Consider the following 13,882-nt stretch of genomic DNA (forward strand, 5'->3'; position numbering starts at 1 on the left):
CCCGGGTCAGCTTTTCCACTTTCTCCTGGTCCTTTGAGTGGACACGAGCTATCAAGGCATCAATCAACCCCTGCCCCGACAAACTCGAAATCGGCCCAGGAACAACATCCTCTGGTTCATCAGCAGGGGGCACCACAGCTTTGCCCTTGCCCTTTCCCCCGGCAGAAGGGGGAACCTTAGAACCACCAGCAGACTTCTTCGCTGGCCCCTTGCCCTTCTCCACTGCAGACGAGAGGACCTTCGAACCACCAGCAGACTTCTTCGATGGTTCTTGAGACTTGCTGGCCTTCTTCAGGCTCTCTTGTTTCTCCTTCTCACCGACGGAAATCAGAGAACCTCTCTTCCTCTTCTTTGAAAGCTCGGAGAGGGTGACACCAGGGACCGAATCAGGCGAGGGAACTTCATCGGTAATGTCCACAATCTGGACATCTCCTTCACCGGCACCAGATGTATCACCAGTGCTGGGGCGGCCACGCCTGCGAACAAGGCTACCCGCATCAACCTCCTCGGCATCAAAGGTGCGGGAGACTTCCACATTTCTCTCTGGGATCTCTATCACCGGGGGAATGATGACCAGCTCGGCCCCAGCTGGTTGTTCTGAGGGAGCAGTTCGGGAAGCAGAATCCCCCGAGCCATGCTCCCCACTGGGAACAGGAGAAGCAATAGCGGGCAGATTGTCCCCGCACTTCTTTCTCCAAGACATGTCTGCAAATCAAAATTCCACATATTTAAAATCAGGGTAACAAAAGTTAATGTATTTTCTAATTCATATTCTTTACCTATTGATTTATGGGGATATAGGGGAAACAGGCCATTGTATGCCAGAGCCGAATTATTCTCAGCAAGGTATTTACAGTCTAAGGGCTGGGCTTTGTTCATAGCATTCAGACGGGCTATGACCTCCAAGTCAAAGGCAGAGGGAGCTTCTGGAGAGGCTGGTCTATAACTAGTCCGAGGATTGTGCCATTCTAGTTCCCGAACATGATAATCGCGCCAGGTGCCGAACAAGGTGCGCACATAACAATAATAGCTCAAAAAGCCGCCATCAGAAGAATTTAGAGAGGAAAGGAAAGAAGTGGGACATCTTCGAAGACTCGCAAAGCTATACAAAGGATTGCCCTGCATGCGAAGAGATTGGGTCTGACAGAACAGTTTGGCGGTGTCATTAACACTGTGGGCTCGACAAAGGATATGGAAGACGTATAGTCTTCGGATGGCAGAGGGAGCGACTTGAAAAAAAGGGGATACGAAAATGGTTGCAGACATCAACCAGAAGGGTAGGAGGAGGAAGCCTTAGGCCAGCGTCTATTTGGGCTTGCCAGATGACTATTACCCTAGGGTGGCGAAGGCTCTCGGGAGGTGTTGAACCTTTAGAGAAGGCCTCGAATTTTAAACCTTCGGGGTGACGACACTTACGTTCCAATTTCTCAACCGCCGCGACGCCAAGGAGGGATTCAGGAACACGCTTTGGGGGTTGGGGGGTCTTCTTACCCCTTTTCTTAAGCTGAGAAGAACTGGGGACAGTTTGGGAGTCATAAGAGGCAGAGGGGGAAGGGAAGTTATCAAGATCCTGGAGTTGGGGAGAGGAAGAGGAAGAAGTTCGTGAAGAAGGAGAGGGCGACCGCGAGGGTTGGGGGACAGAAGTGGAGGCCATCGTCAGAATACACAAAACCTAGGGTTTCTAACACGCTCAATCAGAGCACCAACAAACCTCAAAACTACTTACACTGATCACAAATAATGGGGAAGAAAAAGGATACGCAAATTACCTAGGGCAGAGAAAAATTGACGGTAAAAACCGGAGCGGGGGGATCGCGGGAAATACGCCGGAACAGGGAGAGAATCGCCGGAAAACACAGATAAAAGAGTTCGGAAAACTTGGAGAAGAAGAATAGTGAAAAACGAAAGTTCGAATCGACTAAGTAAAAATGTACGCGGGCAACTACCAATGCGCGGGATGAGCGACGCGTGGCATACGGAAATAAATCGACGGCTGAAAATCCTTACGGAGAGGCGAAAGGACGCAAAGGTTAAAAGATAACCTCGGGGTACGGGAAAAGCACTGTAGCTCGGACAGGCATTTAATGCGGGTGACGTCACCCACGCGGGCGAGTCCTCTGACTAGTTGCACTAATCCAGAGTGAACTAGCCAGACCAGGGGGTGGGAGTAACAAAAACACTGGAGAATAATTTATAGGGTTTTATCCTTGCTTTCTTATAGTATTAAGATTCTCGTGTTTTCAGGACTTGCAGGGATCAGGGAAAACATCATAGCACCAGCTTTAACAATACTTCAATGGTTGAACACGAAGAATACCCGGTTCAACCAGACCAGAGGGGGGAGTGGTTGATGAGGAGTAATATGTGCAGAGTAGAGAAAGGATACAAATCAGAGGAATCATCCTCACCAGAGGAATCATACTGGTCAGAAGAATCATTCTTACCAGAGGGATTTCATCCATCAGAGACAACTCATCCACCAGAGGAATGGCTTTTGCTAGAGAAGTCATCATCGGCAGAGAAGTCATCCACGTCAGAGAAGTCCTCCACGCCAGAGAAGTCCTCCACGTCAGAGAAGTCATCCACGTCAGAGAAGTCAGCCACGCCAGAGAAGTCCTCCACGTCAGAGAAGTTAGCCACGCCAGAGAGATCACCTCCATCAGAGGGATCGCCAGAAACGCGGAAGACTTCCCGCGTAAAGATGAAATTCCGGATATACCCTTCGACCACGCCAAATACATGCGCTTACACCAATTTTACCATTTTACCCTTCCCTGTACTCTATAAATAGATCTCGCACTCGTACATTGTAATCACGCTATCATTCGCTTTTGAATACAACAGTTATATTTTGCTCTCGTGCTCAATTCTCCGATTGTTACTTTGCTCTTTCCGATCAACTTTACTAGGTATAGTTTATGCTTTTCACCTCGTAGTTTAGGTGTTGGTTTCACGAAATACCAACTCTTCAAATTGATTTTATTTACTAGCTCTTTTATTTTTATATATTATATAAATATAACCTTAATTAATAATAATTTATTCTTCGTGAAACAATTATTATTTGATTAAAAATATATTAAAAGACAATTTTAGAATTAAATTTCAAACCATCATTTAAATTACAAATAACTAAAAGTTCCAAAAAAAAACAAAAAACTTATTCCACGAATGAGTCAATGAGAGGGAGTAATATTTACTAGCCATAGGTAAGTAATTGGCACGCATGCACGTGGTAATTATGATTTTCATAGTCTTATTGCAAATTGATTTTTTTTTTTTTAATGATGGAAACATCAATTTTTTGATTTGATTATAAATTGACTAAAAGTTAGTGTGCGTGTATTGGTTAAAGGATAAAATGATTAATGATGCCTAAAATAAAAAATCTTTAAGTTTGAATTTATCATAGCGCAACTTTTTTTTTTTAATACTGTTAATTAATGTATGAAAAAAGAAAGGTTATAGTAATATTCGTGCAACGGTGCAAGTTTGCTTGAATCTAAATCTCTATTCATCTGTAATAGTCTTACTGGCCTAATTAAGATAGTTTATGTCATAAATTCGTCAAATAGAATTGAATGCTTTTTATTTCTTGCTCAATAATCAATTGCAAGTTAAAAACCAATCAAATAGGTAATTCGATTTTCAGCATTAAATAGGTAATTCGATTTTCAGTATATAAGTTATATGCAACCTTTTCCTCGAGCTCTATTTCTTTCAAACAACCTAGGACCATGAGTGGTGACCTTGACTCTATATACGGAATTATTATTACACTTGACTCTACCCTCTTCTAAATCAATAAATATATTCAGTCACGTCTTGGGATGTGGCCATCCACAAATTAATTAAATATAAAAAAATAATTTATTAATAAAAATAAATTTTAATTATTTTGTTATATTGTTTATACTATATATATTGATGATGATAAAAATATGCATTCCATGAAGATCAACTCAATATAACAAATCCAAGTCAAATCACTGATAAACAACATTGTAAAATTCAAAACAAAACTGTTGGCAACAATACAATCCTAATTTTGCGGACCTAGCCTTATCCCTAAGAATCCTCAATGTTCGGCCTATTCAAGATCAAGATCGAGATTACAACGGAAAACAAGATAATTATCACGAGATTGAGTCTAAGTCTAAAAGAAGTCATTTCCCTACTAGAATTCTGAATTAGTAGTTTGCCTATAACTATAAATATATGTAAAATTTGATTGTAAATTCATCATTCACAAGCTTTCAATTACTCAAAGCCTTACGCTATATTTAATACAAAAATTCTCTTATTTTCACACTATTCTCATGTCTTTTTACTTTCTATTATAGGCGATATTTTTGGGCATAACATATAATATTTTTAATTTTTTTGTACTTTTTATTTTTATTTTATTTTTTGAAAAACAATTTTTTTTAAAAAAACTACAAAAAATAAATTAAATAAATCAAAATTTTCTCAATTTAACTAGCGTCTGGATAACCACAATGTGACTGTTTATCATCACTCTTTTTAAATACTCTCTCCATATATCAATTTGTATCTTATTTAACTTTTTTTTTTGTTCCTCAATAAAAATCTCATTTCAAAATTTTAGAACAAAATTGTCCGTTTTCTCTCCATATTATACCCATATTCAATACTTTCCTAATGCCTTCGTTTAATAAAAAAAATCTTAAATTTTGGCGCAAACTAGCAACCGGAAACGTTTAAAGTTTGAACATTTATAGCATTCAGGATAGAGGAACGCATTTTCATTTCGAAGTCAAAAGTTTTAACTATAATATATATATATATATATATATATATATATATATATATATATATATATATTTTTAGAAATAACTATAAATTAAAAATTGAAAGCACTAAGTCATGTCGATTCTAATATTTGAAGAAAACATTAATGAATAAGATTTCAAATGTAAATTTAACTACTTCATTGATATGCATTTTTTGACAGCGAAGAACACTTATTTATAAATTGAAGGAGTAGTACTGTACATATTAAGTAGACCAAATAAAATATTATTTTTATCGCCTCAAAAAAAAAAAAGTTTTTATAGATAACTCGATTCATTCAAGGATGACAGCCGCAGATGATTCAATTCTTCGTTAATGATATGCTTAAAAGTCTTTAAATATCCACGTGTTAGCAAAACAGTGAAATGAAGAATAAATGGCGTAGTCAGACTGTGCTCTTTCCACAAGCCATAAATTAAATTAACATTAATATTAATAATGAAGTATGATCTCCGACAGCAAATAAAACATGTTCTCTGCGAGAATTCCGACCCCCTTCTTCTCTTCCTTTTCAATTCTTTACGAAATTTCCTAACATTTTACCACTGCTCCCAACTAAACCTCGCGTTTTCCGAAGCTCAGTTATTGCCTTCTCGATGTTCTCAAACTTATATGGGCGGATGCAGATTTTTTTTTCTAACGAATACTCTTTTTTTTTTTTTTTATAATAAATTTCATATTTATAATTACATTTAAAAAAGTTAAATTAAATTTTAAATTACTTTCAAATTATTTTACAAATTTGGTTTTTTGAAATTAATTTTGTAAGATATTAATTAAAGCTTTTATTTTATTAATGTATTACTCTATTTTCGTGCAGTAGAACAATGAATATTGTACTTCCATGGTCCCAATCAATATATATCATGTCTCATTATTTGGATATTCCATTTGAATAGACTACTCCCTAAAATGAAAAATCAATTTATAAGAAATATTCAAACATATCTCATTATTTATACCAAATCATGTTACTTAAAAAAAAAAAAACATATCATCATTTTTCTCTTATTTTTTGGACAATATACCCTCTAAAAAAGTCATTTTTTCTCTCATATTTTATTATAAATTATTCTTTTCCTAACATTCGTGCCTAGGTCTTGTAGCCTATATTTAATTGAGACGGAGGGAATAATATTTTAAAATTTGAATATCTCATGTTTCGGATTCATTCTCATTTTTCGTCACATTTGATTATTCTTACTAGATGATTTACATATACACACATATATATATGTATATATTAATTATAATTATTACCATGTATATATAACATGAAGGGCAAGTTTACACACACACACACACACACACATATATATATATATATATTAATTATAATTATTACCATGTATATATAACATGAAGGGCAAATTTACTATATTCAAAAATTTGAACATTTTGAATTTGATGGTGGAAACTTTTGTATACTACGTTTACATAAAATGCTACTTCCTTTGTCCCCAAATTTTTACCACTTTTAAAATGGCATTATTTTTAATAAAATAGTTTATATGTAGTGAATGTAATAAGGTTCCCTTTTTATTTTGGGTGAAATAATTTGACTAAAAATAAAAAAGTACAGAATTTGAAAGACTGACTAAAATGACAAAAGAGATAAAGATTTGCGGGACGAAGAGAGTAATATCTTTTAGCTTTTATAAAGAGGCAACACCCTATTCTAGTCGAAATCATATACTCCCTTCGTCCACGACATCGTTTCCACTTTGTGGACGACACATGTTTTAAGAAAGTGATGGATAATAATTGATAGTGATGAGTATTGTTGTGAGTGGAGTTTGGGTCACTATTATTGTGAGTGGAGTTTGTGGACCCTACTGTTATAAATGAAAATGAAAATGATATTGTGGACGAACCAAAATAACAAAAGTGGAAACGATATTGTGGACGGAGAGAATAGTAAAAATAAATTTTATCTATATGGATGAAATTATGAAAATAGTAGTAATTGTTACCAAAATACCCTTATATTGTACAATAATATAAAATATAATTGATGAGCGAGTACTCAACACATCAAAATAATAAAAAAATAATTGATAGGAATGAGAAGGAATTTGAACTGAGACCTGAATATCACACAACAGACTAGAGAGAATTTTACTTGTATTGATTTTGCGGATGAAGATAAGATAGCTTACATTACAAAGTGACGATTCCTCTATTTATAAGGACAATTTACAAAAATGGGTAAAAATGTAAAATCTTCTTCTCACTTCACGTACTCCGCGTGTGTTCTTAACATCCAATCTTTTCCTAGCATCTGTTCTGAGGAGAGAACTTGTCATTGGCCTTCCACTCGTGGCCAGGACCAACATCCTGGTCGAGAACTACCTTGGCCAGGACCAAGATCCTAGTTGAGAACTATCTTGGCCAGGACCAACATCCTGGTCGAGAACTACCTTGGCCAGGACCAAGATCCTAGTTGAGAACTACCTTGGCCAGGACCAACATCCTGGTCGAGAACTACCTTGGCTAGGACCAAGATCCTGGTTGAGAACTTGGCCAGGACGACGATCCTGGTTGAGAATTACCTTGGCCAGGACCAAGATCCTGGTCGAGAACTACCTTGGCCAGGACCAAGATCATGATTGAGAACTTGGCCAGGACCACGATCCTGATTGAGAATTACCTTGGCCAGGACCAAGATCCTAGTCAAGAACTACCTTGGCCAGGACCAAGATCCTGGTTGAGACTTACCTTCTTCATCATTCCACCGTGGCAAGTAGGGTCTAATAATGTAGCTTCAATCGTGGCAAGGGAGGCTCCATTATGACAGAGAGAGAAAACCACATTTTGTGAAGCTCATGCTCCATCGTGACAGGGATTCCACCATGGCAAGTTTGAGTGACTCGGTCTTGACCCTTCCACCGTGGCAGGGAAATACTTCTTAGCTCCTCTTACTTCCTTTTTGGCATCCTGAAATCCTTTTTAACTTTAAACTTTAAATATTTATATTGAGAGATGGGATTTGGTAGGCTGATGTAGGTAGTGGTGAGCAGAAACCGAACCGACATGCAAAACCGAACCGAACCGAACCTTTTCGGTGCGGTTCAATTTCGATTCCACTGGTTCGGTTTTTGGTTTGGTTCCGAAAATTAAAAACCGATAAGTTTCGGTTCGGTTTCAATTTTTAGTTTTTGGTTCGGTTTTAAAAACCGAACCGAACCGATAATATTAATATTTTATTATATATTTATATTTTATAATATATAATTAATTTTTTAATTTTTAATTGGTTTATATATTTATATTTTATAATATTTTATTATATATTTATATTTTATATATTTTAGAATATATTAATTGATTTTTCCAAAGATTATATGTTTCTATTTTTACATTATTTTACAGGTTTTAATTCATTTTTTTGGGAAAAATTCGGTAAATCGATGGTTTTATCGGTTCGGTTTAACCATCGGTTCAGTTTTGCACCGACCCAACCGATGCTCACCCCTAGCTAGATGTAGGATTTACTCCTCATCAATAATTACATACTTTTTTTCCGATTTATACGATTTTGCAAAAAGTGTGTAACAAGTAGCTTACATTGTTACACACTTTTTTTCTCGCAATTACACACGTCTTATACTATTATACACCATTGAGAAAATAGTGTGTAACAAGACACGATTTTTGCGACTATTACACAATTTGTGAAAATCATGTAACGAATCATTTTTGCAAAAACGTGTAACAATCACGAATTTTTATAAGTTTTTTGAATTATTTAAAAAATATTAAAAGTATATTAGTACGACTAATGTTTTAAAATTTTTATTTTTATAAATAAAAAATTTCTTTTAGTATATGAAATAAGTTAGAGTAACCTATCTTCTCCTTTATAAAAGTAAAAGAAGTATAAAAGTAAAATTTCAATGAATTCATACAGATCGAGGTCACGGAAAAATGTCATTACTATATTTCTCTGTGACGAGCAAAATGATTTTCATTAATCATTACAAATATATATGCTCGTAAGTGATAAAAATACAATTTGACATTTTGACTGCGACATACACTGATGATAAATATCAACAATAATATAATCTGTCATTATTATATTTTTTGTGACGAAGGAAACTATTATTATTATTATATATATTAGTAGTGGCAAAAACATGATTATCACTGACTTGTTGTCACTAGAAGCAAATTTTCATGTAATGCTAATTTTTTTTTTTTCTGATTACAATTAATTACATGATCTGACTTACTATTCTTTGTGATGAAGGAAAAAATATTGTCACTATATATATATATGTTTGTAGTGATAAAAAATATAGTGACATTATCATTAGCAAAAACAGTATATATATATATATATATATATTTTTAATGTCCGAACTATTGTTTTGAATTTCACAACTGCAATACATGTTCTGTATAAACGATATATGCACCCATAATCCTGGTGTTGCCAAGTGGGATCTACATTATTATGATGTTTCATCATCCCAAACTTTGCTGCAGGTATGTTTCATAATGTACTGTAGCCCTTGTCTATGTGCAACAGTGCAAGAAGAAGACATGCTACAGAATTATTGAACCATTATGCAATTTTATAACGGGAATTAATGTGGATTGGGAATCTTAGGACTAGCTACATTCCTACATAACTATAGTTGTGTCTGTAGACAGACACTAATCACCCTACCTAATTATTGCCGACATTCAAGATTTTTAGGATCCTTGAAAATAAATTACGCCGCTAATTGTAAGAAACAAAATTAATTTCATCCCATGTTATGCCAATTCAGTGAAGCCCATTTCTCTCTCTGAATATTTTAAGTGCCACTTCTGTGACATGTAATGGGCTTTTAATTAGTAGACTGTTCCTCTCAGTTTTAAAACTCATGTCCCATGTGCTCTTGTTTTGACTGCCATGCATACTTAATTACTGCCACTGCTCATTCATCAACACCTCTACACAAATTTTAGGCTTATTATCAATCTATTCTATCAACTTTAACCATCATCTCTGAAGTATGCAAAGAATAACTCAAGCCTTTCAATTTAATTTTTTTTCTCAACCTTTCAATTTTTTCCTTATGTTTCTTAATAAAAATTCCAGCATCAGAGTTTTGACTTGGCACTCCAAAGTCTCGTGTGTAAATTTATTTCTAAGACTGTATATACATTTAGAAAGGAATTAATTACCGTGTGAAATTCTGATATTGAAACTTTTATCCAAGTGACATTTTTGAAAAAATGTTGAAATGCCAGAATTTTTTAGCACATCTCGAAAATCGGGAAATGTATGCCAAATGCATGCATCGAATATTGTTCATGCGTTGATAATAATTGACCCAAACTTTTTATGTGAATTATGACTGTTTCTGCTTTTCATTGCATTATATTGTGCGTCATACGTTTAATTCACACAATTGATGCATGTAAAATATGTGTACTAAATCCACAATTTCATTATTTCTCAAAATACAGGTTTGATGTACGGAACGGGCGATTAAGATTAGATACACCGTATTTAATTATTTTTTAAAAAAGAGAGAGATATTAGCACTCCAGATATATAATGCAAAATCAGTATGTCAGATTATGTCCCTTTGCTGCTAAGGTGAATACTTAATTGGATCCATGACCAGAAGCATCGCACAATCCTCTTAACCATCATGGATTACGTACTATAGTACACCAATTGCTTCATGTCTGAAAAACACACACTTAGGAGCTAATTGTTAAACCAGGACAGTAACTTTTAGTGTTTTTTCAAAAAGATAACTATATTATTACGGAATTTGAAAATGAGTAGGACTGTATATTACGAAATTTGAAAATAAGCACTATAGCTTCTATTTTTACATTTACACTCCTATTTAACATATCAAAATGAGGACTATAACTTGCATCACAACGTAAAAAATGAAAGCTATAGTCCTCATTTTCAAATTCCGTAATATATAGTTATCATTTTCAAATTCTGTAACATATTGTCCTCTTTCTTAACACACTGAAAATTACGGTCCTATTTTAACAATTAGCTTCACACAAAGAGAAATACATATATAGGGATTAAATCTAGTAATTAAGAATCTCATCTTTTGATGAGAACTGAGAACTATGAACAAAACAGATAAAAGAACATAATATGTAACACATATATAGGATTGAAAAATCAACTAATGCGATTATTCATGTATTATATCTAATCGTTCACTATGATCATTTCTTGTTTATAAATTTATGCATGGTTCTCTCTCATGAAAAATAGTGATTCTCACCTGATCCTTTACCTCACTATATATATTCCCTCTCTCTCTATATGTGTTTGATGGCATGTATAAGTGAAGGAAAGCAAAATGAAAGTAGTTTGGAAAAATGGGAAACTTGTTAATGAAAAGTGATATGAGTTAATCAATTAGTGCAATCGACGTTGTTTGTTCCTTTTGAAGAAAGACTCTATTATTACTTTACGTAATTGATATAGTCAAGAAGGCTTATCTTCAATCCCCATCTTATACTTTAATTAGAAAAATGAGTGCAAGATCTCCCTCTCCATTTGTGTCCCCATCCTCATTTACCCTAAACCAAACACATACTCTCATCGGACTCATGATTAGATGCCTCATCTCCACCTATGCTTACTAACCATTATAATATACAATGAATATTACAAATATCAAATCATTTCTCTGTATTATATTTCAGGGTGAAATGTACTCAAATTATTATTACTGATTTATTAACCGACAAGGTGCTCTTTTGCTGCCTTTATTGGAGGCGGCAGCGCCCTTTGATTCCCTTCTCTCTCTCTGCGCTATATACTTAACTAATTGGACTTCTACTCCTTCCCCTTCACTGCGTGTATTTATGTGTGACTTTCTGAGTATATATATATGTCCAACATCTACCTCACTCGCTCACAGCAACTAACAAATATATGCAGTTTTTTTCACTCTATATATACCAACTACCAGTATACAAACATCCATTAGTTAGCGATGAATTACGACGCTAACACCTCACTTAATCTAAGCTTATCATCGAGGAAGAGCGGGCTGATCAATCTTGACCTAGTACTGGACCCCACGTCGCCGCTGTCTCCGTCACTATCGCCGCCGCTGAGCCCCGGCGATCAGCGCGTGTTCTCGTGCAACTACTGCCGGAGGAAATTCTACAGCTCTCAGGCCCTGGGCGGCCACCAAAATGCTCACAAACTGGAGAGGACGCTGGCCAAGAAGAGCAGGGAGCTGAGCTCGACGGTGAGGGCGGAGTCGGTCTCCAGCCAACGGGTCGGGTCGGGCTACGTGCCGGTGCCGGTGCAGGCGAGAGAGTTGAGTTATGGCAATATTGGTTGGATTAATGGTGAATATAATGATAGAGGTGAGGGAGCTGATCATCATCATCACCATCATCATCAAGAAGAGCTCAGCCACCTTGATTTATCTCTGAGGCTTTGAAGTTCTGCTATTCATGTTTGTTTAGATGATTCCTGAGCGCGCGGTTAACTAATCTTTTCAGATTATTAATTATTTCTATGGTTTAGATTTTATCCATGCCGTGAAAAATTATGCTCACTTTTAAATATTTTAATTCCATGCCAAAAGAGGCCACCGTAATGGTTGTGTTAGATATTTTTAGGATTATGGAAATGGATTGGAAAGCTTAGTTGATCTGCTTATGGCGACAATATAACATTAAATTTATCATATTTTGTAGGGTATAGCATTCGCGCGTGCGTGCATAAATTGAAGTTAATTAATGTAAAAGGAAATATGAGAATAAATATATTAATTAGAAGATTCGTGCTGCTGAAATAGAGATTTTATTGACGCCGGCCAATGAGTCGAGCCTTGTTAAAAATCTTTGCAGCGAAAATCCTGTGGAAAAAACACGGTGAAAGGAAGTCTACAAGATTCGTGATCCAAGGAGGAAAGTCTGAAAAGCAAAAGTGTTGATACGTACAAGCACGTTAATTAAGTGAATGATACCCGGCCTGGCCATACATATGTAAGAAACCGAATTGAAGCACAAGATTGAGTCCAGTTACACTGCCAGCCTCCTTAATGCACACTTCTTCAAGATTCTGAAAAGCAAAACTGTTCAACATCACGTTTCTTCCTTAATTAATTTTAATTTATTTCAGCCTAATCACTAATGTTACTCTTAATTATAAGTGACTTCTACCATCCATAACCCATACTTGCTCTTCATATTATGAATACATATAACATCAGTTATCGTACTAGTAATCGAAAACAATAAATAAACGGTTTAGGTTCAAAAAAAATAAAAATAAACCATGTTATAATTGCAATATTTTGAAATATTCGGATAAATTATTATTATTTCGCTTCCTCAAATGATGGAAGTGATATGCATATAGATAAAGTGCATGTGTATATGACTTTCTTCCGTACTTCATATTCTTTTGGTACGAAAATCAACAGAAGTATGATAATAGTAATTCATATATAGATGAAATAGATAAAAAGAAGTTCCTTGGATGATTGCCGTTTTATTTAATTGTCCTACGATGATTTTAAAACGCCAAGTGTTTACTTGTAAGGATTGATGATTTATTACTTTTCTTTATATACTAACAACTCAAAAGAACACTTGATAGAATTCAACGACTAATTTTTAAGATTTTGAAAAAAATAAGTTGAGGTCGAGTACTTTAAAGAGCTTATGTTTACGGTTTATAAGTTGTTTAAAAGATCAAACACTTCTCAATAAGCTCTTAAACAACTTATAAACTATTTTAGTGACCTTATAAGCTCAACCAAACCCTTTTGATTATCTTATTGGAGATACAATTATTATTGTTGTTATTATTATTTTATTATTGAATAAAATAGTTAATGAGAAAATAATATAAGCCTAAATGTAAAAAATACTCAACTTTACGAGAGTACTTAGAATTTTTGAAGATGACATAACTTCAGCAATTTTCTTTTCCCAAACATTGTAAATGATAATTTAATTAGCTAGGTTTATTTATTATGCAATCGATCGATCCTGGTCTTGGACCCGGTGCATAAACGGATCCAAATATGGAGATTTATTCTGGATCCGGATCACTGTA

The 13,882-nt window shown here is 35.0% G+C and overlaps 1 protein-coding gene across 1 annotated transcript; it reads left to right on the forward strand.

Moving 5' to 3' along the window:
- The first annotated feature begins 11,534 nt into the window (after positions 1-11,534).
- Positions 11,535-12,400, forward strand: LOC131004847 (zinc finger protein 2-like). The gene has a single exon (XM_057931597.1). It carries the CDS (start codon positions 11,796-11,798, stop codon positions 12,252-12,254), a length of 459 nt encoding a protein of 152 aa, XP_057787580.1. The 5' UTR covers positions 11,535-11,795; the 3' UTR covers positions 12,255-12,400.
- Positions 12,401-13,882: the final 1,482 nt, after the last annotated feature.

Source organism: Salvia miltiorrhiza, chromosome 1 (genome assembly GCF_028751815.1).
Source record: "Salvia miltiorrhiza cultivar Shanhuang (shh) chromosome 1, IMPLAD_Smil_shh, whole genome shotgun sequence".
In the NCBI taxonomy this organism is placed as follows: Eukaryota; Viridiplantae; Streptophyta; class Magnoliopsida; order Lamiales; family Lamiaceae; genus Salvia; species Salvia miltiorrhiza.

Excerpts from the sequence above, each read along its gene's own strand:
- LOC131004847 (XM_057931597.1), top strand. The coding sequence starts at position 11,796 with ATGAATTACGACGCTAACACCTCACTTAATCTAAGCTTATCATCGAGG.